The 25009-nt window shown below is 40.2% G+C and overlaps 1 protein-coding gene across 3 annotated transcripts in view; it reads left to right on the top strand.

Annotated features, from left to right (window-relative positions):
* The window catches only part of OSBPL1A (oxysterol binding protein like 1A), a 217468-nt gene that overhangs the window by 185101 nt on the left and 7358 nt on the right, over nt 1–25009 (top strand). For all 3 annotated transcript variants that reach the window (XM_007448592.1, XM_007448593.1, XM_007448594.1), the window contains 7 exons: nt 13333–13467; nt 14485–14582; nt 15763–15945; nt 20347–20454; nt 21363–21452; nt 21687–21813; nt 24750–24866. In XM_007448592.1, the coding sequence (XP_007448654.1) occupies nt 13333–13467; nt 14485–14582; nt 15763–15945; nt 20347–20454; nt 21363–21452; nt 21687–21813; nt 24750–24866 (858 nt within the window). The remainder of the gene's footprint in view (nt 1–13332; nt 13468–14484; nt 14583–15762; nt 15946–20346; nt 20455–21362; nt 21453–21686; nt 21814–24749; nt 24867–25009) is intronic.

The raw sequence follows: 25009 nt of genomic DNA on the forward strand, positions 1-25009 counted from the left end.
CTGCTGAGGTTTTATAAGAGACTAACATTCTAGATGAATAATTATTAATACTTATTAATGTGATTGAAAGGCAGTTATCTGGCATTTGGAAGTTATTGTTCTTGGGGCGCCATGTCTCCCCTCTCATGGGCAGCGGAATCAGTCCAAGGGGGTGAGTGTTGAGCACAAGAGAGATTTAAAGTGCGGTGTATCTTGAGAGAGAAATGCAAATAACATCACCAGAATAAAAATTTTTTAATAATTTCTGGTATCGACCCCTCTTATATCTGCCTCCTGCTACCCCCAGCCGCGAGGAAAATAGGTAAAAAAATAGAAGATATTAGTATCCATAGATTTTATTACAGTTAAGTTCAAAGTGAAGGCATTTTTCAGCCCCCCCGCCCCATTGCATTTTCATAATTCTGTTACACTTAATAATTCAAATACTTCACTCCAGGTCCTTTCTGTGTGGGTAAATCTCAGTTACAGAAGCCATGGACATACCCTTCAGCTGGCTTTTCCCATAGCTTCACATTCCCAGTTTCTTAATTTTGTAATCAAAGGTCTTAAAAGTAGCAGAGGAAATCTGATATTGAACCGTAGCTTTTCATGATGTCTCTGTCGACTTGAGGAGCATATGAGATCAGAGTGGGGAGTATGGGCATCCTGCTGGAAACCTCCCAGTTCTACGCTCAACTGGGGTCTGGTGCCAACTTTTTCAGAAATGAGTGCCCCTCATTTATGATGATACAGTTTTATGGCATAGTATCATTAATCTCTTAAGACGTGGCTTTTAAGAACACATGATAGGTGCTTACCTGCCATGTATGGTCAAGGTATAACTTCATCTTTCTCAGGTAGGAAAGTCAGTGTCTTCAGGCATTTGTCATCCTGGGCTTTGGTGCCCTGCAGCACCTTCTCCAGCCAGGCTCACCTTGCTCCATCCTCCAGTGCCACATACATACACATTTGACTTTGCTTTTTTCTAAAACGAATATAGAGACTTAGATTTCCAAAACTAATGACACCCTTTTTTCTCCCAGTCTGTTTTGGACAGGATTATGTTACCAAATTTTGGGTTATACTACATGAAATGAATACTTTACATAAATGGAATTAAATCCTAAATCTCTCTGTGATTGAAGCATTTACCAAACAGGTTCCCATCTCAGAATTAATACTTCATGTTGGTTAGTAGTTTGAGTTCTTTGTTCCTTATTTCCTTGCTCCCATTGTCCTTTTGTCAAAGGACTCCAGTCTCATAATCCCATTGTCTTCTGTTCCCCCTGTTTTCTTTCTCCTCTTCTCTCCCATCCCTTTAGGAATTGTCAGCAGGACTCACCCGGAGGCTAGGTCATGGGGGTCCATACTTAGTGGCTTGGAAACCAGGGCCAGCACCAGGGTGAGGCGAGCGAGGTATCCAGGCACAGAATTTGAGTAGGCGCCTGCACCTGAGACCACGTCTGCTAAATGTCTTGGAGTCATAGAATGTTCGCCTTAGATTATTCTAAGAGGGTGAAGAAGGTCTGTTATATTATAAATACCGAGTTATTAAAGTGAAAATGTTGTGTCATTCAGAAAGGTATATTCAGTGCAACCGAATGCCATAGAGGCTTGAAGATAAGAGTTGAAAACTTTATAGTTCTAGTTTGCTCCTTTAACTCCTATTTCCGTTCCATATTTACTCTAGAATATTACCCTAACCTAATTTTTTTCATCTTTGACGGTTTTTTGATTACCTTATTATACTTCACTATCACAAAAATACATATTTAAATTAAAATTTAAAAATTTATATTTTATGGCCATAAGACTTTAGTACTAAAAGTTTTAAGTTATTCTTATGTGAGCGATTAAAATAACAAAGATTACAAAATTTATGAAAGTATAACCTAAAAGCTAAAATGTTATTCATAAAAGGATTTTTTTCACTTTGGCTGAGATGTCTGAGAATGAATATCACACATCGCTAGATTTTCAGTAACAGTTCTTTTTTTTAATAGATTCAAGGATTAAGAAGCCTTGCTCATATTAATAGACAGATGGGAGTAGGGGTTTTCTTTAGTATCTAGCAATGTCATTCGGTTCTTTGACCTTTTCCTGACTATATGTCAAAAATCAGATGGTAATATCCATCAAAAATAATTTTTTATGATCCATAAATTGACAACTCAATAGGACTTCCTTCAGTGTTATTGGAAACAACATTGGAAAACTCTAGGTTGCAGGAGGTCTTGTTACCTTCCCTTGGAGTCATGGGCATCTGGGTCTCTGGGAAATGGAGTGGAGAAGCTTTACCAGGGCTCTCAACTTCGGTTTCTGTAACTGTGTCCTCTCACTCAGATATACCCTGCAATATTGAGAAAGGGTTGGGAAAACTGAAATATTTTCCCTGAAACACACCTTGCCAATATAATCTTTTTTCATGAAATGCTTTTTATCTTACCATGCACTTTAAATGTTCTCCCTCAAAACCTCAGATTCATCACATTCCCTTGATGCAGAATGTCTGCCGCATGACCTCAGAACCAGACGCGTCCCGGGTCAGCTCATGATGTTATTTTGGGGTTCAGATAAACACGTTGGTATATGTCACTGTGACAACTGTCCCATTCTTGAATTCTAAATATAAGCCAGATACAGCTCTAGATAAGATTTGGAGCTTTGCACAAAATGGTACATTATAAATACTGACTTAAGAGACAGGAGGCAGAAGAGGCAAAGTAGTTAAACAAAATTTGTCATCTCTACCGCCTGACTCTATAATGATCTGAAATCAGAATATGCCAACAGGGGAGAAGTGACTGGAAGAGCTTCTGATGTCAGGTCTTTGCCTTAACGAAAACAAAAAAAAACAAAAAAACAAAAAAGTCGAGGAGCCATCCTGCAGAGCAACAGAGCCTTGATTTAAGAGGCTTCCTTGTACCGGTACTGTATTTCTAAACCTCCCTTCACTTGGTGCCCTGAAGGTTTTTACACATCAGAGCAAGACTGCTATACTAGAATTCAGGATGGTGTAAGGGGTGTCTCCCCCACACCCCAGGTAAAAGAAGGGCGATTTTAAAGGAAGACCTGGGAAAAGAGCAACAGTGTGACGTCTGACGCAGGTGTGTTCTTGGCTTGTCAGTTCTTAGGCAGGAGTGCGTGTGGAGGGTGAGGACCTGCAGATCAATTCCCCTAAAGCATCCATCCCTGCCCACAGTCACCCTGCGTGACTACAGTGTGGAGGCCATGGACCTGGTCCAAGCTTCCAGCCAGCGCCTTAGTTGTCCTGCCACATTCCCACTTAGCGGTTGTCCATCAAGAGGACTCACACGGCCTCCCAACTCTGAAAAAATTCAGCTACGAGACAGGAAGAAGAGGAAAGGAATATTTGTTTATCTTTTCCCTCAAAGCTTTTCTTGTCTTTTTCTCCCTGTTTTTACCACTGGTTGCACCCAGTTGCCCACAGTGTAGTTCATTCAGTTCACATGCAGACACCCCTTTCCTGTGCATAGTTCCTTTGTTTCTGGCTATTGTGTTCTCTAGGGCTGGTCTGTGAGAGCTAAGGAACAGTGGTGTAACCAACAGCAAAAGGCGTCAGAGAAGCAGGCTTGTTCAGACTGCTCAACCAGAGTGGTCCCCAAGGGCTGACTTGCAAGGTCTTGGTGTGACTGCTTTGGGCATGATCAGTGTATTCAGATGGCAAGAACCTCTCATGTGATGGTAAACTAATAGATGATAGACATCTTGTGGAGAGGGAAGGGACTGAGTAGCCCAAGATGGGAAAGAGACCTGTGGCCCTGCAAGGCCCTTACATGTAAGAAGGGTAAAGTTTTATATCTTTGGGGCTGTTGTGGAGGGAGGATCCAGTGCCAAGCTGGTGTCACAGAAGGCACATCCAAGGCACAGAGCCAAGGCTGCTGCCAGCGCCTGCCCATCAGTGAAGAGCCTAGAAGCCCACTTAGTGCTTGGGTCGCACACCTGGGTGAGGACCCTGCCCACCGGCAGACTTAGCTTAAGACCTAAGCTGAGCTGCTCTCTCTAACCCAGGTCTTAAATATTTGCACAGTTGGGCATTACAGTGCTCGGCGTTATACATATAAGTTATTTTCCACTTCAGTTGGGATCAGACTTGGCCTTGTTTGTTTATATAGTGCTTAAGTGACAAAGCAGCCTTCCCTTTTTTTTCCTTGTCAGTTTGTCGGCTGATGAGCAACTGCAATTAAGAGTTTCTTCAGTTTCATCATTAGTTGCTATTAATTTGTATGGATACATTTAAACTTTGCTTTTAGCTGGGTCACAAGATAGGATTGCCTGGCATAAATATTTAATTTTTCCAGCTGACTGAAGCTCTCAGCGATAAAAGTATTCCAGCTCATGTTTCTTCCTGAAACTTGACCTTCATAATATGCATTGTTGCTTTTCCTATTATTGGAATATATGCAGTACTAATTAGTTGTATACAGTATCTAACAAATCCAATACCAAACTTCATTGTATTGTAAGTAAAAACAGTGTCTCTGTGAATTTCCAAGAGGGAATGAAATATAGTTTGTATCACCGAGTTTTTTCATTACATATCCAGGGAACTGTAGATTTTAACAATTAAAATATCAGTAATTGTATAGACTGATAGAGGCAAAAAATTGCAAGTCCATTGCTGTATTTTAAATAGCATGTTAGACTCTTCTGTGCAGTCAAGGTGGTTTTTATGGCCATCTGGATCTATGTGTATATGTTCCCTCAGGCCTTTTTCTGTCCCTTCCACTCTGTGTCTATTACCTGGGCCACAAATGTGCCTTTTCATTTCCTTGAATGCTTACATTCTGAGTTACTAAGAGAAGCAGGAAGGTGTTTAAATTATTCTAGATTATAAAATTGGATTTAAAGACCCTTTCAGAATTTTGGGAGCTTTTCAAATGATTAAAAAATAGTCTGCCCATTGAATGGGTGATAAAACCATGTCCTTTGTACCTTGGTTTCCAGAGTTGACAAACCACTATTTCATTGGCTTGCTGACTCATATGAAGTCTAGCCAACTGGTGGTGAGCAGCCAGTGGCTAGTGGACAATGTGACTGTCCCATTCTTGCATATTTTTCTCAGGGAGATTATGTGAGGGTATGGCGACGTATACAGTGTCGCTATAGAGATGAAAGATTAAGTCCCTAGGCCTGGATTCTCATGTGAGCCGCTGTAATGACAGAAGCGCCAAACGCCTTGTCACCCCCCCAGCGTGTCTCTTATTCCCTCAGTGAGTGTTTAATAGTCTTAGTATTTTTTAGGGAAAAAAGCTCAGAATCAAACTTAGGTAAAGTTCTTCATTCCTTTAACGAATAAATCCTTTAAGTCCCTTTAAAATAAATCTCACCCTGCTGTTGTGCATGACAAAGCGAAATGTAGAAAACAAGAGCAGAGCCAGAAATGGCATCATTTACGTCACATACTGTCACGGGCCAGGGCTCACGTCGCCGCCCTGGTGAACCCCTGTCATCTTGGCGGTTGGACGGGACAGCCAGCCAGCAGCGAGAGCCTCAGCAGCGGGGACTACGCAATGCCTTCTGGCTGGGGCTCCGGGGGGAACAGGTGTCCTTCCCTCACTTCTTCACCTTTTAAGGTTGGAACTCAAGCCACACTGCCATCTGAGTGGCTTCTCTGCAGCTCGCTGCCCAGGCGACAGGATGAGGTATCCCAGCCTTCAAAGCTGCCTTGCCTCTACACGGCCTTGGAGGACTTGGCAATCTTGAATGTGCTATTAATAGTAATGATCATAGCTAACATTTATTGCTCACTTAACGTATGCCTGACACTGTTCTGAGTGATTTGTATGAACTAATTAATCCTGACAGGCCCTGTGAGGTACATAATGAAGCCCCGATTTGGCTGAGAGGTGAGGGACTCATAGCGATGCAAGCATCAGGTAGCAAGGGGCGTGTGCTCTCAGAGCCCATTCTTTTATTTTTCAATTGTGGTAAAACACAGAACATAGTATTTACCATTTTAACCATTTTTAAGCATGCAGTTCAGTGGCGTTTGTACATTCACATTATGCTGCTGTTACCACCCATGTAACTCTTTTCATCTCGTGGAACTGACGTTCTGCACCCCTTAAGCAACAGCTCCCCACCTCCCTACCCCCAGCCCTGGCAGCCACCGTTGTGCCTTCTGTTCAGAAGACATTCCTTTAACCACAACGCTCTACTGTCTCTGGAACCCAGGACTGGACTAACCTGGGTATATTTTGTTGTTCTCTTTTTCCATCGTGCTTTTCTCTTGTCTGTTTTATGATGAGCATAACGTCAGCGTGTATGTCGTAAGGCGGTCCACTTTCTGCGGTGCAAGGTTGTCAGCTTCCCCATCCCTTCCTTTTGCCAGGCTGAAAGTGTTAGATTACCTGGACTACCAACTCCTAGAGTCAACCACTGTTAACTTTTTGGTGCTACGACCTTCTAATATTTGTCTATAAAACACGTATTTTACAAAATTAAAATATTTTTGAACATGTTGCTTTGTAACCTACTTTTTTACTCATTTTGCTTTGTGAACTATGTGCATCATTAAACAAGAGGGTTCTGACTTCAGGGAGTTTGTATTCCAGTGAAAGAGTCAGGAGAGTCTAGTGCACTGTGATAAATGCCCAAGTAGGAGTAAACTCATGGGGCAGTGGAAACATACAGGAGCATATAGGGTAGGGGTGCCTGCAATGTGCTCTGCTCTCCCTGAGGTGATGAGGATGCAGGCGGAGTATAAGATGTTATCCCTCACCTCAGGAATTGTATTACTGTGTAGTTAGCAAGATAAGCTGGTTAGTACCCCTGACATAGCAGCAGGCTGTATAATCTGTGATCAGATGCTACATTGTGCGATACAGATTCTGCTGCTCCAGGAGCTGGAAGAGGCGAGAAATCAATGAGTACTGGAATAGTCGAGGAGGAGAGACTTGAACTCTCCTGAAATCCTAGCGGGGAGGAGATACAAGAGTTAAGTGAAGAGAGGAGGGCATTCCAGGTCAGAATTGGCTATAATGAGACTTTTAATCCAGTGTCTAAAACAGTGCCTGGCACCTAGTAGGTGCTAAATTAAAATTTTTTAAAAAGCTATTTTGAAACAGTTTTATTTCTGTGTGCATATTCTGTACAGCCAAGTTGCTTTAGAGAGACAATCTTGGTGGATTTTTTTTTTTGAGATATAATTGACAAATATTTAAATTCTACATCAAGATGATTGGATATATGTATACATTGTGAAAGGATTCCCCCCATCAAGTTAATTAACACATCCAGCACCTCACATATGTATCCTTTCTTGGTAAGAACATTTAAGTTCTACTCGCTTAGCAAATTTCATTTGTACAAAACAGTGTTATCAGTTGTAGTCATGTCACCATGTTATACAGTAGATCCTCAGACCTTATTCATCTTATAAGTGAAAGTGTATACCCTGTTACCAACTTCTCCCTATTTTCCCCACCCTGAAGCCCCTGGCAACGACTTTCTACTGTGTTTTTATTGGTTCAACTTTTTTTTTTTAAGGTTCTCATATGTGTGATACCATACCGTGCAGTGTTTGTCTTTGTTTGTCTGGTTTATTTCACTTAGCATAAGGCCCTCCAGGTTCATCCATGTTGTCACAAATGGCCTTCTTTTGTAAGGGTAATATCGTGTGTGTGTGTGTGTGTGTGTGTGTGTGTGTATGTTTGTATTTGTGTGTGTGTGTATATATATACACAGATATATGCATGCACACACACACACCCACATTTTCTTGATCCATTCATCCATTGACGGACACTTAGATTGTTTCCATTGTGTATTCTCGGCTCCTTTAGCAAAAATTAATTGACCATAAATGCATGGATTTATTTCTGGGCTCTCTATTCTATTCCATTCATCTGTCTGTCTATTTCTATGCCAATTCTGTACTGTTTTGATTACTATATCTTTGTAATACAGTTTGAAATCTGGGAGCATGATACCTCCTGCTTTGTTCTTCTTAAGATTGCATTGGCTACTCACGGTCTTTTGTGTTTCCATACAAATTTCAGGATTGTTTTTTCTATATCTGTGAAAAATGCCATTGGAATTTTGATAAGGATTGCATTGAATCTTTAGATCACTTGGGGTAGTTTGGACATTTTAACAACTTTTGTAATCCATGAGTGCAGAATATCTGTCTATTTATTCGTGTTTTCTGCAGTTTCTTTTATTGTTTTCAGTGTATAGCTCTTTCACCTCCTTGGTTAATTTTATTCCTGTTTTATTCTTTTTGATGGTATTGGAAATGGGATTGTTTTCTTAATTTTTCTCTCTGATAGTTTGTTGTTGGTGAATTGAAACACAACTGATGTTTGTATTTTGATTTTGTACCACACACCTCTACTGAATCCATGTATTAGTTCTAATTGTGTTTTGGTGGAGTCTTTAGGGTTTTCTACATATAATATCATGGCACCTGCAAATAGAGATAATCTTACTTCTTCCTTCTTGATTTGGACACCTTTTATTTCTTTTTTTTTGCATGATTACGCTGCCTAGAACTTCAGTACCGTGTTGAATAAAAGTGGTGAGAGTGGGCATCCTTATTTCTGATCTTATAGGAAGAGTGTTCAGCTTTTCACCACTGAGTATGATGTTAGCTGTCGGCTTGTCATATATGGCCTTTATTCTGTTGAGGTATGCTTCCTCTATACCCACTTTGTTGAGAGTTATTATCATGAAAGGATGTTGAATTTTGTCAAATGCTTTTTCTGCATCTATTGAGATTATCCATTGTTTTATTAATGTCATATATCACATTTATTGATTGGCTTGTAGTGAACCATCCTGCTTACATGGAATAAAACCCACTTGATCATGGTGTATGACCCTTTAAATGTATTGTTGAGTTCAGTTTGCTAATATTTTCTTGACTTTTGCATCTGTGTTCATCAGGGATATTGGCCTATAATTTTGTTTTCTTTGTCTGGTTTTGTCTTTGGATTTGGTGTCAGGATAATGCTGATGTTGTAAAATGAGTTTGGAAGTGTTCCCTCCTCTTCTGTTTCTTTGAATAGTTTGAGAAGGATCCATATTCATGCTTCTTTAAATGTCTGGCAGAATTCACCAGTAAAGACATCTGGTCTTGGATTTTTGTTTGTTGGCAGGTGTTTGATTACTGCTTCAGTCTCCTTACGAGGAATTGATCAGTTCAGATTTTCTATTTCTTCATGATTCAATTTTGGTTGGTTGTATGTTTCTAGGAATTTATCCACTTCTTCTAGATTGTCCAGTTTGTTAGCATATAATTGTTCACAGCATTCTCATGATCCTTTGTGCATCAGTTGTAGTATCTTCTCTGTCATTTATAATTTTACTTATTTGAGTCCTCTCTTTTTCTTGGTGAGTATAGTTAAAGATTTGTCTATTATACCTTTCTTCCTTTTTTTTTTTTTTTTTTTTTTTTGGCGGTCCTGGGCCCCTTCCTGTTGTTGCCTCCTCCGTTGCAGAGCACAAGCTCCAGATGCGCAGGCTCAGCAGCCATGGCTCACGGGCCTAGCCACTCCGCAACATGTATGATCTTCCCGGACCGGGGCACGAACCCGTGTCCCCTGCATTGGCAGGCAGACTCTCAACCACTGCGCCACCAGGGAAGCCCTCTTTTTTTAAAAAAAAAAAAAAAACCAGCTCTTAGTTGCATTTATCTTTTTAGTCTCTGTTTCATTTCTTTCCACTCTGATCTTTGTTACCCTTCCTTTACTAATTTTGGACTTCTAGTTCCTTGAGGTGTAAAGTTAGGCTGTTTGAGATCTTGTTTCTTAGTGTGTTTATTGCCATGAACTTCTTTCTTAGAGCTGTTTTTGCTGCATCCTGTAAGTTTTGTATGTTGTATTTCCATTTTCATTTGTCTCAAGATATTTTTTGATTTCTTCTTTGACCTATTGGTTGTTTAGTAGCTTGTTTACTTTTCACATATTTGTGAATTTCCCAGTTTTCTTTTTGTAATTTATTTCTAATTTTATACCATTGTGGTTAGAAAAGATGCTTGATATGATTTCACTATTTTTAAATTTATTGTCTTGTTTTGTGGCCTAATAGTCTATCCTGGAGAGTGGTCCATATACACTTGAGAAGAATTGTGTATTCCTTTATTGCACGGAATGTTCTGTATATGTCTCTTAGGTCTGGTCTAACATGTTGTTTAAACCCATTGTTTCCTTACTAAGATCTTGTCTGGATGATCTGTCCCTTGTTGAAAGTAGAGCATTGAAATCCCCTGCTTTTCTTGTATTGCTGTCTATTTCTCTTTTAAGATCTGTTAATATTTGCTTTTAGGTGTCCCTATTTTGGGTGCATAAATATTTATAATTGTTATATCGTCTTGATGAATTGACCCCTTTACATTATATAATGACCTTTTTTGTGTCTTGTTACATTCTTTGGCTTAAGATCTGTTTTGTCTGATATAACTACCCCTGCTTTCTTTTTGCTTCCATTTGCATGGAATATCTTTTTCTATCCTCTCACTTTCTATCTATGTGTGTCCTTAGAGCTGCAGTGAATTTCTTGTAGTCAGCATAGTTGGGTCTTGGTGTTTCCTGTTTTTTGTTTAATCCATTCAGCCACTCTATGTCTTTTGGTTGGATAATTTAGTCCATTTGCATTCAAAGTAATTACTGATAGATGTGGTTTCACTATTGCCCTTTTGTTCCTTGTTTTCTGTTTTGTAGTTCCTTTGTTCCTTTCCTCTTCCTCTCTTCCTTTGTGAATTTGATGATTTTCTGTAGTTGGTATGCTTAAATTCCTTTTTATTTATCTTTTGTGTATCTACTATAGGTTTTTTGCTTTGTAGTTACCATGAGGTTTATGTAAAACATCTTATAACAGTCTGTTTTAAGCTGATTACAAATTAACTTCAAACACATACAAAAGTTCTACATTTGTACACTCCCTGCCATTTTATGTTTTCGGTGTCACAATTTACATCTTTTTACATTGTGTATCCATTAACAAATTATCATAGTTATAGTTACTTTTAATACTTATGTCTTTTAATCTTCGTTCTAGAGTTATACATGAACTACCCAGCACCATTACAACATTTGACTATTCTTGAATTAAATAGTTGTGTAAAGAAAATGAACACGATTCAATGAACAGATTGGAAGCAGTGCCCCTCCCTTTGATGCTAAAAGAAAATCTGACTTCCCAGAAGCATTGGTAGGAGTACAAATTGATAAAGGGTTGAAGGGTTGAAGGCATTCAGCTTGGTAGTAACTAAAAATTTTCAGTGAGCACACACCTTTGACCCAGAAATCCCACTTACAGAAATTTACTTTAAAACCATATTTGTTCATGTTCTAAAGGATAAGATTAAATAGTTTATGGTATATCTATAGATAGACTTTTAAAAAAAATTTAACAAATACATATAGCATTTACTAATGTGCCCAGAACTGGTCTAAGTGTTTTGCAAATATTAGTCTTATAACAATGCTTTGTAGTAGATTATGTTATATACACTTATATTAGTGCCATGTTATTGATAAGGAAACTGGCAGAGTTTAATAACTTGGCCAGAGTCACACATCTAGTGAATGAGAAAGCCTGCAGTGGAACTCAGTCTGATTCTGACATCTTACCACTGCGCAGTGCAGCGATTACAAAGAACTTGATGGACTCGGTGTTGTAATGTATGTGTATGTAAGACCTCCAAACACAGGAACAGCAAAAAAAGGCAAGTGATGAGCCAATACATAGAGCAGATCCCATGCATTAAAAAATTACGATAAGATTTATGTGTGTACACACATGTGTGTGTAAACACCCAGCATTGTATCCCAAACTGTTGGAGGTGCTTTGCCTCTGAGGGGAGGAGCGTTTTCATGGCTTTACTTCCATGACTGAGAATTACGTATTCTTCTATTAGTTTTTGTGTTTTTTTTTTAAGAAAAAACTCATGAAGATATTATTAAGTAGAAGAAAGAGAGTCTAAGATATCTCAATTAAGAAAAGCCTTGGCAGTCCCAGCTTTCTTGACTTGGCCCCAGCAGTGAATTTTTGCATTTACTGAGATCTCAGGGTGTATATAGTAAAACCTTCTTTTCTTCATCTCCTTATACATTCCCGTTCTCCTTTGTCTTCCCAGTGAGGCAGCAATAAACCTACCATTTCTTTTCATTACATTGAGCTGCTACATGTCTGTCTGCGTTCTGCAGTATTTTATGCTAATGAATGAGCTTTTTTTTTTATGCATTCCAATAGTAGTTTTGTGAAGGTTACTTTATTTTTAATTGTGCTTATCTGTAAGAATGTGGATGTTTAGAGGGGGAAAGTCGGAGCCAAGACAGGTGGCATTCAACCTCGATGGCACCTTGGGATTGTTCATGTGATCATGACTTTAGTCAGCAGGCTTCACGAAAGATGTGATTCTCACGGGAAAGGTAAATAATAGTAGGTGGAAGGTTGGAAAGATCATCAGACTATTCCAGAGAAAACCAAGATAAGTTTGTTACTTAATGAATTTGTTAAAGATCTCATGGTGTGACCGTTTGCTGGCAGGATATGGTAAACAGAGTTGAAAGGTTGCAATTCAGGTCAGAGGACCCCTGCCCAATCATTAAATTATTTTTGGAAGTCTACTGTGATTGTGTCATTCTAGCAGATAGAATTTAAAACCTATCCTGTGAAATACACAATAGCCTTCTAGTACCCCAGTTCACAATGTGTAATGGATCAGTGTTCTCAGAAAACCTCAGTGTTGTCAGTCAAAAACAGTCTGGGGCTTCCCTGGTGGCGCAGCGGTTGAGAGTCCGCCTGCCGCTGCAGTGGACACAGGTTCGTGCCCCGGTCCGGGAAGATCCCACATGCCGCGGAGCGGCTGAGCCCGTGAGCCATGGCCGCTGAGCCTGCGCGTCCGGAGCCTGTGCTCCGCAACGGGAGAGGCCACAACAGCGAGAGGCCCGCGTACCGCAAAAAAAAAAAAAAAAAAGAGTCTGAAATTCCTTTGAAAAATTATCCACAAAAATGGTATATGTGGTTGCTCCTTAGCCCACTATGAAGATTTTTGGTCTTTGTGTCCCCAGGACCTTATATGCCATTTCCTAATTCTGATCTGAGGCAGACTTATTAGTAGTCATCATCTCACTGCTCACCAGTAGATTGCAAGCTCCTCGAAGCCAAGGAGAATGTTTGGGTAGTCTTTGAATTTCCTTCAAGGCCTAGAACAATATACTCCACATAGTTATATGCTCTGGGAAGATTATGAAATTGAACTGATACTAATTAAAGTTGCTGTTTTCTGTGACTTCCTTTCCAGGAACATGTTATGTAGAGACAGCAGCATGTAAGTTTGCTGTGTATGTCGGGCATCACAGTTTCCATTTTCTTGTTAAATAGGAACTCTCCAAGATCACCATGCCAGTTATATTTAACGAACCTTTGAGCTTCCTCCAGCGACTCACTGAATATATGGAGCATACGTACCTCATCCACAAGGCCAGTTCATTTGCTGATCCTGTGGAAAGGATGCAGGTATGTGTCAAGCAAGCACTGGGAAAGGTTTAAGTCTTAGGAAGTCTTCTCTGCCACCTTCTCCCCTCCCCCTGCCCCAAACACATGCACAGAATTCATGTTAAGTCCAGTGTGAGGCTAGCAAACGTTATCATTACGTAGTCAGCATGTTTGGAGAGTCATCTGTGTTCCTTCCCCGCCACCCTCTAGTCAGAGTGCCACCATAGTGGAAAGACCAACGAGAATTGCAAGAGAAGCAGAATGTGGTCCAAAACCAAACCTGGATGTTGGTGAGCTGTTTCTGAGACTTTGCTTTAGAAAGAAGCATTGTGTTAGCATTGAATAAAAATATTCAACCTTTCTTTCAGACTTTCTCAGTGTTTCCAAGAAGGAGTAGATATATACACACACAGATAAATATGTGTACTTATGCTTATGTGTGTATATAAATATACACATACTACTATAGGTTAAAACAAAGGACAACAAGGAATTGCACTTTTTTGTTTTCCTCTGAAGAGAAGGCATTCATGTGATGTATATGGATTGACTAGACACAGGGAGAGTACAGTAGATACATTCTTTTCCTTCCAACAAAGCAATAGCATTCTAAATGGAGTCATTCTGTCTTTTCATTTATATAAATCAGCTTTTCCCAACCTCATTGGACTTGATACCAATTTGTTCAGTTTTTTCGCCCCATCCTAAAAGTGATGTACTTTTTAGAAATTTTAAAGGAATTAAGAGTAATTTAGGATTTGAGAGTTTCTTAAAAGTCCTTGAGAGAATCTGTAGCCCTGTCTGGGTGTTACAAAACCCACAGTTGGGATGATCTATAGGAAGAGTCTCAGAGTAATTTTCATTCTGAATATCCACATTTGCTTATTAGTTTGCTTATTAAGCCATGTTAAAAATACAAAGTAATTAAACTTCTCAAAATCATTTTGTAAATTACTATTTTCAGCAGAATTTCAGTTCCTGGAAGAATGAGGAGCCAGCAAGGCTATTTTTAACTTCTCCTAATGCTCTGTCCCACAGTGTGTAGCTGCATTTGCTGTATCTGCTGTTGCTTCTCAGTGGGAACGTACTGGAAAGCCTTTCAACCCACTTCTGGGAGAGACTTATGAATTAGTTCGGTAAGATCTTTAGCACTATTCCAGGTGGATAGTTGAATTTCCATGATTTACATAGCTCTTCAAATGAAAATGTATATTTTTTGAGCATCTACCAACATTTTGTATGACTGAAGAAAGTTAACAATTTTGTTTGTTTCTACGATATTTATTATTTTAGAAATTATGTCAAAAATATGAAAACATACATAAAATGAACCATTACAAGGCTTTCAGTATTCCTGATCTTGTGGGGATTAGTTATCATCCTTTCTCCTTATGTAGACCATAAGGCATGATTGGGGTTTTTTTTTTTGTTTATTTTTGGCTGCACTGGGCGTTGCTCAGCAATGAGGACATTGCTGAGCACAGGCTTTCTCTAGTTGGGACGAGGAGGGGCTACTCTTCGTTGTGGTGCTCACGCTTCTCATTGGGGTGGCTTGTCTTTGTTGCAGAGCACGGGCTCTAGGCGCACAGGCTTCAGTAGTTGTGGCTTGCGGGCTCTAGAGTGCAGGCTCAGTAGTTGTGGCGTACAGGCTTACTTGCTCCATGGCATGTGGGATCTTCCCGGACCAGGGCTCGAACCCGTGTCCCCTGCATTGGCAGGTGGATTCTTAACCACTGCGCCACCAGGGAGGTCCCTGGGTTTTTTTAATAACCATATAAAATATATTAGCATAAACTTACACTGTTGGCATACAGGCAATGAATGTATCTAGAGTTGCATTTCCTGCTGTAGCTTGCTTCTTTACACACAGGGAATTCATTTGGCTTTAGTTTTTCTGAATCTTTCTCTTCCCTCCACAAGTTTTGATCTCATTTATCCCCTAGATGTTTGTAAAGGAGATACATTAGATTCTTCAATCTTAATATAAATGGAATGAATGATAAGTTTTAAGTTTACATGGCTAATATGGGCAATTCATGAAAATCACCCAAATTCATGTGGGTGTTCTTTATTTTAATGTGTTTAAGTAGCTAGGTTTATAATAACATTGGTTTTAGTTGTTTGGGTTGCATATGTGCAATTGCTCTTGTGTTGTCCTTCCATCAGGATGATAACAAAGGATTGTTTACTTCGTCAAATCTGTTTCCTTAATACTTTAACATTGCCTTTTCACTGAAATGACAGTAATGTATACATTCTGTGATAACAGTTTATTATATAACACTACCTTTTTCTGTTTGTTTTTTAAATCTTAAGAGATGACCTTGGTTTCAGACTCATCTCTGAGCAGGTCAGCCATCACCCACCCATTAGTGCATTTCATGCTGAAGGATTAAACAATGATTTCATCTTTCATGGCTCAATCTATCCCAAACTGAAGTTCTGGGGTAAGAGCGTAGAAGCAGAACCCAAAGGAACCATCACGTTGGAGCTCCTTGAGTGAGTCAGAATCACTCCTTTAACTCTTTTCATGTGTACCTACTCATTCGTATATACACTTGCACACAGACTTGACCTTGTTGTTCAAAAAGTGGAGACAAAGAAACTGCTTTTCTGCAGTGTAAATTTTCTACCATCATGTAAAAGAATTTGAGAAACATGGCAATAGCCATTGTTAATCAGCCTAGGTATGTGTAAAAAGTTTAATTTGATGTTTGACTCTGGTGTTTGTTTGGATCTATTTTAAGATAAAACGGAGTTAATCACTGCATGACAGTTCTTATGAGACAAGCTTTCTGTATATTATGATAATAATATTTTGGTTAACCATCTTTTAAAGTGAATTCACTTTGAGAAATACTGAAATAACAATCACATTGGTACATCTTAGACATTAGGTTAAGTTGAAAGTTCTCTTCTTTTGCAATAGAAAAAAGATTGCCATGAAGTGCCTTTCCATTTATTTGTGTCATCTTCAGTTTCTTTCATTACTGTCTTGTAGTTTTCAGTATACAGGTGTTTCACCTCCTTGTTTAAATTTATTTCTAGGTATTTTATTCTTTTTGATGCAGTTGTAAATGGAATTAATTCTTTGCTCATGGATTGAAAAAATTAATACTGTTAAAATGTCCATACTATCCAAAGCAACGTGCAGATTCAGTGCAATCTCTATCAAAATTCCAATGACGTTTTTCACACAAATAGACAATCCTGCAATTTTTATGGAATCACAAAAGACCCCAAATAGCCAGAGCAGTCTTGAGAAAGAAGAACAAAGCTGGAGGCATCATGCTCCCTGATTTCAAACTATATTACAAAGCTATAGTAATTAAAATATATGGTATTGGCATAAAAACAGACACATAGATCAATGGAACAGAATAGAGAGCCCAGAAATAAGTCCATGCAAATAGGGTCAGTTAATTTACGACAAAGGAGTCAAGAATATACAACAGAAGAAGGACAGTCTCTTCAATAAATGGTGTTGGGAAGATTGGACAAGGCACATCCAAAAGAATGAAACTGGACCCCTCTCTTATACCATACACAAAAATTAACTCAAAATGGATTACAAACTTGAACGTAAGACTGAAAACTATAAAACTCTTAGAAGAAAACATAGGCGGTAGGCTCGTTAATGTAGGTTTTGGCAATGATTTTTTGACTCTGACACCAAAAAGAACAAAAGCAAATATAAACAAGTGGGACTACATCATACTAAAAAGCTTCTGCACAGTAAAGGAAACTATCAACAAAATAAAAAGGCAGCCTACTGAATCGGAGAAAATATTTGCAAATCATGTATCTGATAATGGGCTAACATCCAAAATATATGAAGAATGCATACCACTCAATAACAAGAAAAAAAATCCAATTAAAAAGTAGGCAGAAGATCTGAATAGACATTTTTCAAAGAAGACATACAGATAGTCAACAGGTAAATGAAAAGATGCTCTACATCATTAACCATCAAGGAAATGCAAATCAAACCACAATGAGGTATCACCTCCCACCTGTGAGAAAGGCTAGTATCAAAAAGACTAGAAATAAGTGTTGGTGAGGATGTGGAGGAAAGGGAACCCTTGTGTACTGTTGGTGGATGTAAATTGGTGCAGCCACTATGGAAAACAGTTGGAGGTTCCTCAAAAAATTCAAAGTGGAGCTACCATGTTCCAACAGTTCCATTTTTGAGTATTTACCCAAAGAAAACAAAAACACTAACTCAAAAGGATATCTGCACCCCTATATCATTGCAGCATTATTTATTATACATATTATACGTATTCCATACAACAGCCAGGATATGGGAACAACTCAAGTGTCCATCGTTGGATGAATGGACAAAGAAATTGTGGCCTACACACACACACACACACACACACACACACACACACACGAGGAATATTACTCAGCCATAAAAAAGAATGAAGTTTTGCCACTTGCAACATGGATGGACCTCAAGGACATTATGCTAAGCGAAATAAGTCAGAAAGTCTAGTACTCTATGATTTCCTTGTGTGAGAGAGAAAGAGAAAAGAAAGAAAAAACAATAAACAGACTCTAATCCCAAGGTGACTCAGATATTGAAATCTGTATCAAAGACTTTAAAGCAGCTATTATAACTATGCTCCATGACATAAAGATGAACTCTTAAAATGAATAGAAAGACATTGGAGCAAAAAAATGAAAGTATTTCTGGAAATTTTAGTACTGAAAAAATACAATAATAAAAATAATAACTGGGATAGGCTCGATAGCAGGATGAAGATAATAAAATATGTTCAGGATTCACATGCTGAAAACTATAAAACACTGATTACAGTTATCAAAGACTATGAGTAATGGAGAGTCATACTATGTCTCACTGTACTTGGAATCCTTAATATAATTCAGATGTTAGTTTTCCCATAATTGATCTATAAGCAATCTATATTAACACAATCTAAATTTAAAAGTCCCAGGATGATTTTTGATACATAAAGAGAAGTTGATCCTAAAATTTATATGGAAGGGCAAATGAAACACTACAGCCAAAACAGTTTTGAAAAGGAAGAACAGAATTGATGGACTCCCACTTCCTAATTTTAAGACTTAACAGTAAAGCTATTGTAATCAAGACAATGTTGTATTGACAAAAGGATAGACACATATATCAAGGGAACAGAGAATAGAGTCCAAAAACTGACCCACAGAAACATGGTCAACTGATTTTTGACAAAGGTAAAAACACAGTTCAGTGAAGGATAGTCCTCTCCACAAATGGTGTGGGAACAGTTGGAAGTACGTATGTTAAAAAAATGAACCTCAGCTTACATCTCACAGCTTAAACAAAAATGAACTCAAAATAGACCACAGGCTAAAATCTAATATACAATTATAAGCTTTTGGAAGAAAACAGGAGAAAATCTTTATGACCTTGGATTAGGCAATGACATCTTATGGATATAATACCAAGGCACAGTCTAGAAAAGACAAAATTGATAAATTAGATTTCATCAAAATGAAAAACTTGCTCAGTGAAAAACACTCTTCACAGAATGTAGAGAAGCCTTAGATACATAAACATTATTTGCACATCATTTGCAAAGGACTTGTATCTAGAATGTGTAAAGAATTCTCAAAACAATAAGAAAACAAACAACCCAATAAGAAATTGGGCAAAAGATGTGAACAGACACTTCACCAAAGAGATATATGGATGACAAACGAGCACACAAAAACATGCTCAACAGCATTAGTCATTAAAGAAATATAAAATCATAGTGAGATACCACTACACACCTATTAGAATGTCCAAAATCAAAATCATTTTTAGAACTGACAGTACCAAGTGTTGGCAAGGATGTAGAGCAACCAGAAATCTCATATATTGCTGGGGGTAATCTAAAATGGCAGAGCCACTCTGGAGAACAGCGTTAACCCTATGTTAACCAGATGACTCCGCAGTCCACTCCTAGGTGTTTACTCTGGAGAAATAAAGACTTAACGTTTTCACAAAGACCTGTGCCCAGATGTTTATAGTACTATTAATCATAATCACCCAACATCCTTCAGTAAGTAAATGGTTAAACTGTGATACATCCATATAGTAGAATACTACTCAGAAATAAGAGAGAGCAAATTATTGATAAGTAGAATTTCAAATGGATTATACAAATGAAGAACTAATTTTGAAAGGTTACATGGTGTATTATCCCACCTATATGACATTCTGGAGAAGGCAAAACTGATGCATTGGAGAACAACTGAGTTGTTTAGGGACTAGGGTTGGGGGAGGGTTTGACCATAGAGGGGCAGCATGAGCGAATTTGTGGATGGTGTGATGGAATTGTTCTATATTGTGATTATAGTAGTAGTTACAAAGATCTACACATGCACTAAAACTCACAGAACTAGATACACCAAGAAAAGTGGATTTTACTGTTTGTAAATTAAAAATAAATTTAGACATAAATGTACAAAGATGTAAAACGAATGTTTTCAAAAGCAAAGGATGTTTAAAATTGGAGCTTATTCACATACACAAGTTTTTCCCTTTGGTGAACTAGAAAGTACTAAATAGACTGTTTTCTACTTCTAATTTAATTTTGTTTATTATGTTTTCACCAGACTTTTGAATGCTTAAGATGATTATGTACATAGTTTAATTTGGAGTTTGGTAGAAAGATAGAATTTTTTTCTTAAGCTTTTGTATCCTTTTAAGAAACAATAAGAGTAGTCAGATGATACCTATTTTACCGTGATTAACACCAGCAGAGTTTTTAGGGTCTTAGAGTTTAGTCATCTCCAGCAGTCTGATGTGTTATGCTGAGTAATAGCATTTGAGGCAAATGCACTTTTTAAACAGAGTAACACTTCTCACTTATTTTTCTGGGCTTTGGTTTTCTTTTTGCTCTCTAGACACAATGAAGCATATACGTGGACAAATCCTACCTGCTGTGTACATAACATCATTGTGGGGAAACTCTGGATTGAGCAGTACGGCAACGTGGAGATCACAAACCACAAGTGAGATGCTTCATCATCCTCCCCTATCCCTTCAGTTGTCATCAGAGGGTGCCAGTAGTCTTTTTAAAAAGGTTCTAGTACAGCCTGATGATAATTTAAGAACCAGGCAGTATAGCTGTGGAGTAAATAAAGCCCATCTACTTAATGAACAGATTTTATGTTAAAGTTTCTGATTAGGGGAGACTGGTGAACTCAGAGCCTCTGCAGCCTTGGGGAATGTTCATTCCCGCCTCCTTCAGCTCATTTTGCTGATCCTGATTAGCTTGCGTTGTTCACGTGGGGATGGGTGGCAGGAGAAACACGAAAGTTGAAAAGAGTTGGGTTCAAATACTACTCTGTGACCTCAGGCCAGTGTCCTAGTTGGCTCGGGCTGTTGTAACAGAGCACCATGGGCCAAGTGGCTTCAACAGCAGACGTTTATTTCTCATGGTTCTGGAGGCTGGGAAGTCCCAGGTCAGGGTGCTGGCAGATTTAATGCTAGGTGAAGGCCCTCTTCCTGGTTTGAAGTTGGCCGTTTTCTCAAATCGTTGTATGGCAGAGGGAAGGATCGTCTCCCCGTATCTCTTCTTAGAAGAACACTGATCCCATTCATGAGGGTTCCACCCTTATGACCTAATTACCCCTAAATACCCTCGCGTAGGCGACTAGCGCTTCACTACATGAATTTGGTGGGCAAACATTCATTCCATAGCAACAAGTCCCTTATTTTTTATGAACCTGGCTTTACATTTTCTCCATGGTGGGTCCAGTACTGATTATGGGTTAATTATGATGCTCTCTGTGTGGAGCCTGGCATGCGTTAGGAAGTCAGTAAGCAGCAGCTGCTACGAGAAAGGTTCTCACAGTCACTGTTCTCTCCTGCGGCTTCTGTGTTGAACGGTAACCTGAGCTCACTATCTCCTTTACAGGACTGCGGACAAATGTGTGTTGAATTTTAAGCCATGCGGCCTTTTTGGTAAGGAGTTACACAAAGTTGAAGGCTACATTCAAGATAAAAGGTAAAGTTTCCATTTTAAATGCTGACTAGTATAGGTGTTGTTCACTAAATAAAATGTTATTAAAATCTGCCATTACCTAGGAAACAAGCATTTCAGTAAATTGAAAAACTCTTTCTTCTGCAAGGAAATATTTATCTCTTTAAAGAATCTGATTTGTGAGCATCTTTATAGTAATACTCAGTTACAGCAAAACGCTGGTTTAATTGTTGGCTAAACATCGGTTTCTCTTGACAGCAAAAAGAAGCTCTGTGCCCTCTATGGGAAGTGGACAGAATGTTTATACAGTGTTGACCCTGCCACATTTGATGCTTACAAAAAAAATGATAAGAAAAATGCTGAAGACAAGAAGAACAGCAAACAGGTGAACATCCCGGAAGGTGGTATCGAAGGAGTCACTGGACTCTTTAAATTTGCACTAATCCTTTTGGAAGTGACCTGTTAGCGGGTCACAGTGTGACCTTTTATACCTGGTGCTAATGCGTGTAATTTTTCTCCTTGAACCTTCTTAATGAACCAGTTATCTGCCTTGGTAGCGAATGTTTGACATAATCTCCCGTGGAGTATGGGTGTGTGCCATGCAGTTGTACACGCGGCATAGAACTCAGCGTCGCTTTGGAAAGTTGGAGTTCGTCTTAGTGAGACCAATGTCCTTGTCCTCCTTTCTGTTTATGTGCATTAGCAATTGAGATCATTTGAATATTTGAAATTTCACCCAGAATGATCACGTACGTTTTCATGCTTGCAGCAGTTGTGTTGCCCTCTTTTGTATCCGAGATCCCTGAAGCTGAGAGCATCGCAGTTAAGGGATTCATTCCTGGACAGCTGTCCTCCTCCTCCTAAGCGTTCTCCTAATGGGACAGTTTAACGTTAGACTCTCCCCGTGTGAGGCCACAGGTTTTTGTCGCAGGGCCCCGGGAGGCTGGACCGCTCAGCAGACTGAGCTGAAGAGAGCTTGCACCTATTTGGACAGGAAGCGTCGGAGGACCGATGACTTTCCAGTAACGGGCATCACGATTCAGAGCATGAACTCTGCTTAGAATCCCGCTTCTCCCACTTCTGAGTGGTTCAGTCTCGGGCAGATTCCCACCCTCTCTCCGCCTCGGCACCTTCATTTATAAAATGGTACAGCAATAGCACCCACATATCAGATGAGTTGACGGAGGTCAGGGGTTCCTGGTGAGGACAGCTCAGGCCCCCCGTCTGCTCTGAGCATCACACTGGCCACCAAAGCACCATCTCAGAGCTCTCGGCTCCCCTTGCCCCGCCGTGTCGAGCTCTCTGGGGCCCTTCAGGTGACTCTTACACATGCAAGAGTTTAGGAAGCCCTAACCTTCCTCAGAAACAGAAGGTGGATGTCTGAGTGGCTTTCTTTGTAAACTGGTTACCGGGGTCCCAGGGCCAGAGCAGCTGGCGCACTTGACGGCAGGGGCACCTCCCTGGTTGGGCCTTCCCCCCTCCCTCTGCCTCCATCTCTGGGCACAGTCCACTTTCCTCCTCCACCTGGGTCTCCGCAGCCTCTCCTTCCTTCTGGGGGTTGCACTGACGCTTCTCTGCAGTGACCCCAAGACTGACGGGGCTGGAGAAGGAGTGCTCCAGGATCCCAGGCCCCAACCCGAACTCCTGGGCAGTGGCTCAGCCAACACAAGGCAGCTTGGTGAAGACATGGCCTCGTCCTCCTTTTACAGAGGTGGGGGGTGGCAGAGTAGGGCCTTGGCGAAATTCCAGAAAATCCCCCTCGTGTCCCGAAACTCCCTGGTCAGTCTTTGTAGAAAAACGGCCTTGCCCCTGGGAGAGAGAAGTCAGCCTCATGCTCACCCTGTGTCTACTCTTCTCTCCCGTGTGCATCGGCCACCGTGGATTTTTGATGTTCCCGAGCGTATTTAAATGCCTTGGGGAGCTTGTCACCAGTGTTGTCCCTTCCCTGCTGCTGTTTTTAAAGTTGCATATCTCAGCCAGTAGTTCTAGATTTGGTAACTGTGACATTGGGAATATGACTTAGCCTTCCAAAGGCTTAAATTCTTTATATATAAAACTTTATAGGTGGGCTTCCCTGGTGGCACAGTGGTTAAGAATCCACCCGCCAATGCAGGGGACACGGGATCGAACCCTGGTCCGGCAAGATGCCACATGCCGCAGAGCAACTAAGCCCGTGCACCACAACTACTGAGCCTGCGCTCTAGAGCCCGCGAGCCACAACTACTGAGCCCACGAGCCACAACTACTGAAGCCTGCGCATCTAGAGCCCGTGCTCTGCAACAAGAGAAGCCACCACAATGAGAAGCCCGCGCACCGCAACAAAGAGTAGCCCCTGCTCGCCGCAACTAGAGACAGCCCGCGTGCAGCAATGAAGACCCAACACAGCCAAAAATAAATAAATTAAAAATAAATATTTTTTTAAAAAAATTATTAAAAAAATTTTTATGGGTTTATTACATAAGGACTAAATATACAGAGAGCTGCTAGCAGCCCTGCCAGGTTAGGTGTGTGTGTGGGGGTGCAACCAGAGGAAATGTTAGTTTCTTTTTTAGCCTTACATCTTTTTGATTGATTGATTGATTATAAATTTATTTATTTTGGGCAGTGTTGGGTCTTCGTTGCTGTGTGTGGGCTCCTCATTGTGGTGGCTTCTCTTGTTGCGTAGCATCAGCTTCAGTAGTTGTGGCACTTGGGCTCAGTAGTTGTGGCTCACAGGCTTTAGAGCACAGGCTCAGCAGTTGTGGTGCACGGGCTTAGTTGCTCCGCAGCATGTGGGATCTTCCCGGACCAGGAGCTCGAACCTGTGTCCCCTGCATTGGCAGGCGGATTCTTAACCACTGAGCCACCAGGGAAGCCCCTAGCCTTACATCGTTTTACATCCTCTTTTTATAGAATGCTTTCAGGATCCCTGCTGGTTTGTGTTGTTGATAAATTCAGTTAAATGCTCCACGAATTTAATCTTTTCTTGCTCTCATAATGTTCCAGTCAATACTTAAATGAGTTACTTTGGCTTTAAAAATAACTTTAATACAACATGATAGTAAAGGCATGATGATGGCGATGATAATGGCTTGAATGCACAGAACCCTAAATGAGACAACACACAAAGCTCACGAGGCTCACAGCGCTTACTCACTAGGCCTGCATTTATTGGCTCCCTGGCCTGTGTTGAAAGGTGAGGATGTGAGAACAAGAAAGTCGTGGTGCCCCAGCCCTCGTACAGTTACATCCTAATGCTGTGCAGTCAGCGGTGCTTATTTTACAATTTGTAAGTATATTCTTTTGAAAACATTTGTTTTGTTCATCTGTTGGTTCTTCTAGATGAGCGCTTCTGAGGAGTCAGATGAAATGCCAATGCCAGATTCCGAGAGTGTGTTTGTCATCCCTGGGAGCGTTCTCCTGTGGCGAATAGCCCCGCGGCCTCCCAATTCGACCCAGGTGAGGCTGGGCGTGCTGAGCGCAGCCTCCTGTTTACTGGACTCTGACGGTGCTTTTTCCCCGGCCCAGGCGGAACCAGGAGGAGGCGGGTGGTCATCAAAAGCTCCTAAGTCGTCCCTCTGTGGCTTCTAACCCGGGACGGG

The sequence above is a fragment of the Lipotes vexillifer genome, unplaced genomic scaffold (assembly GCF_000442215.2).
Source record: "Lipotes vexillifer unplaced genomic scaffold, Lipotes_vexillifer_v1.1 scaffold168, whole genome shotgun sequence".
NCBI lineage: Eukaryota > Metazoa > Chordata > Mammalia > Artiodactyla > Lipotidae > Lipotes > Lipotes vexillifer.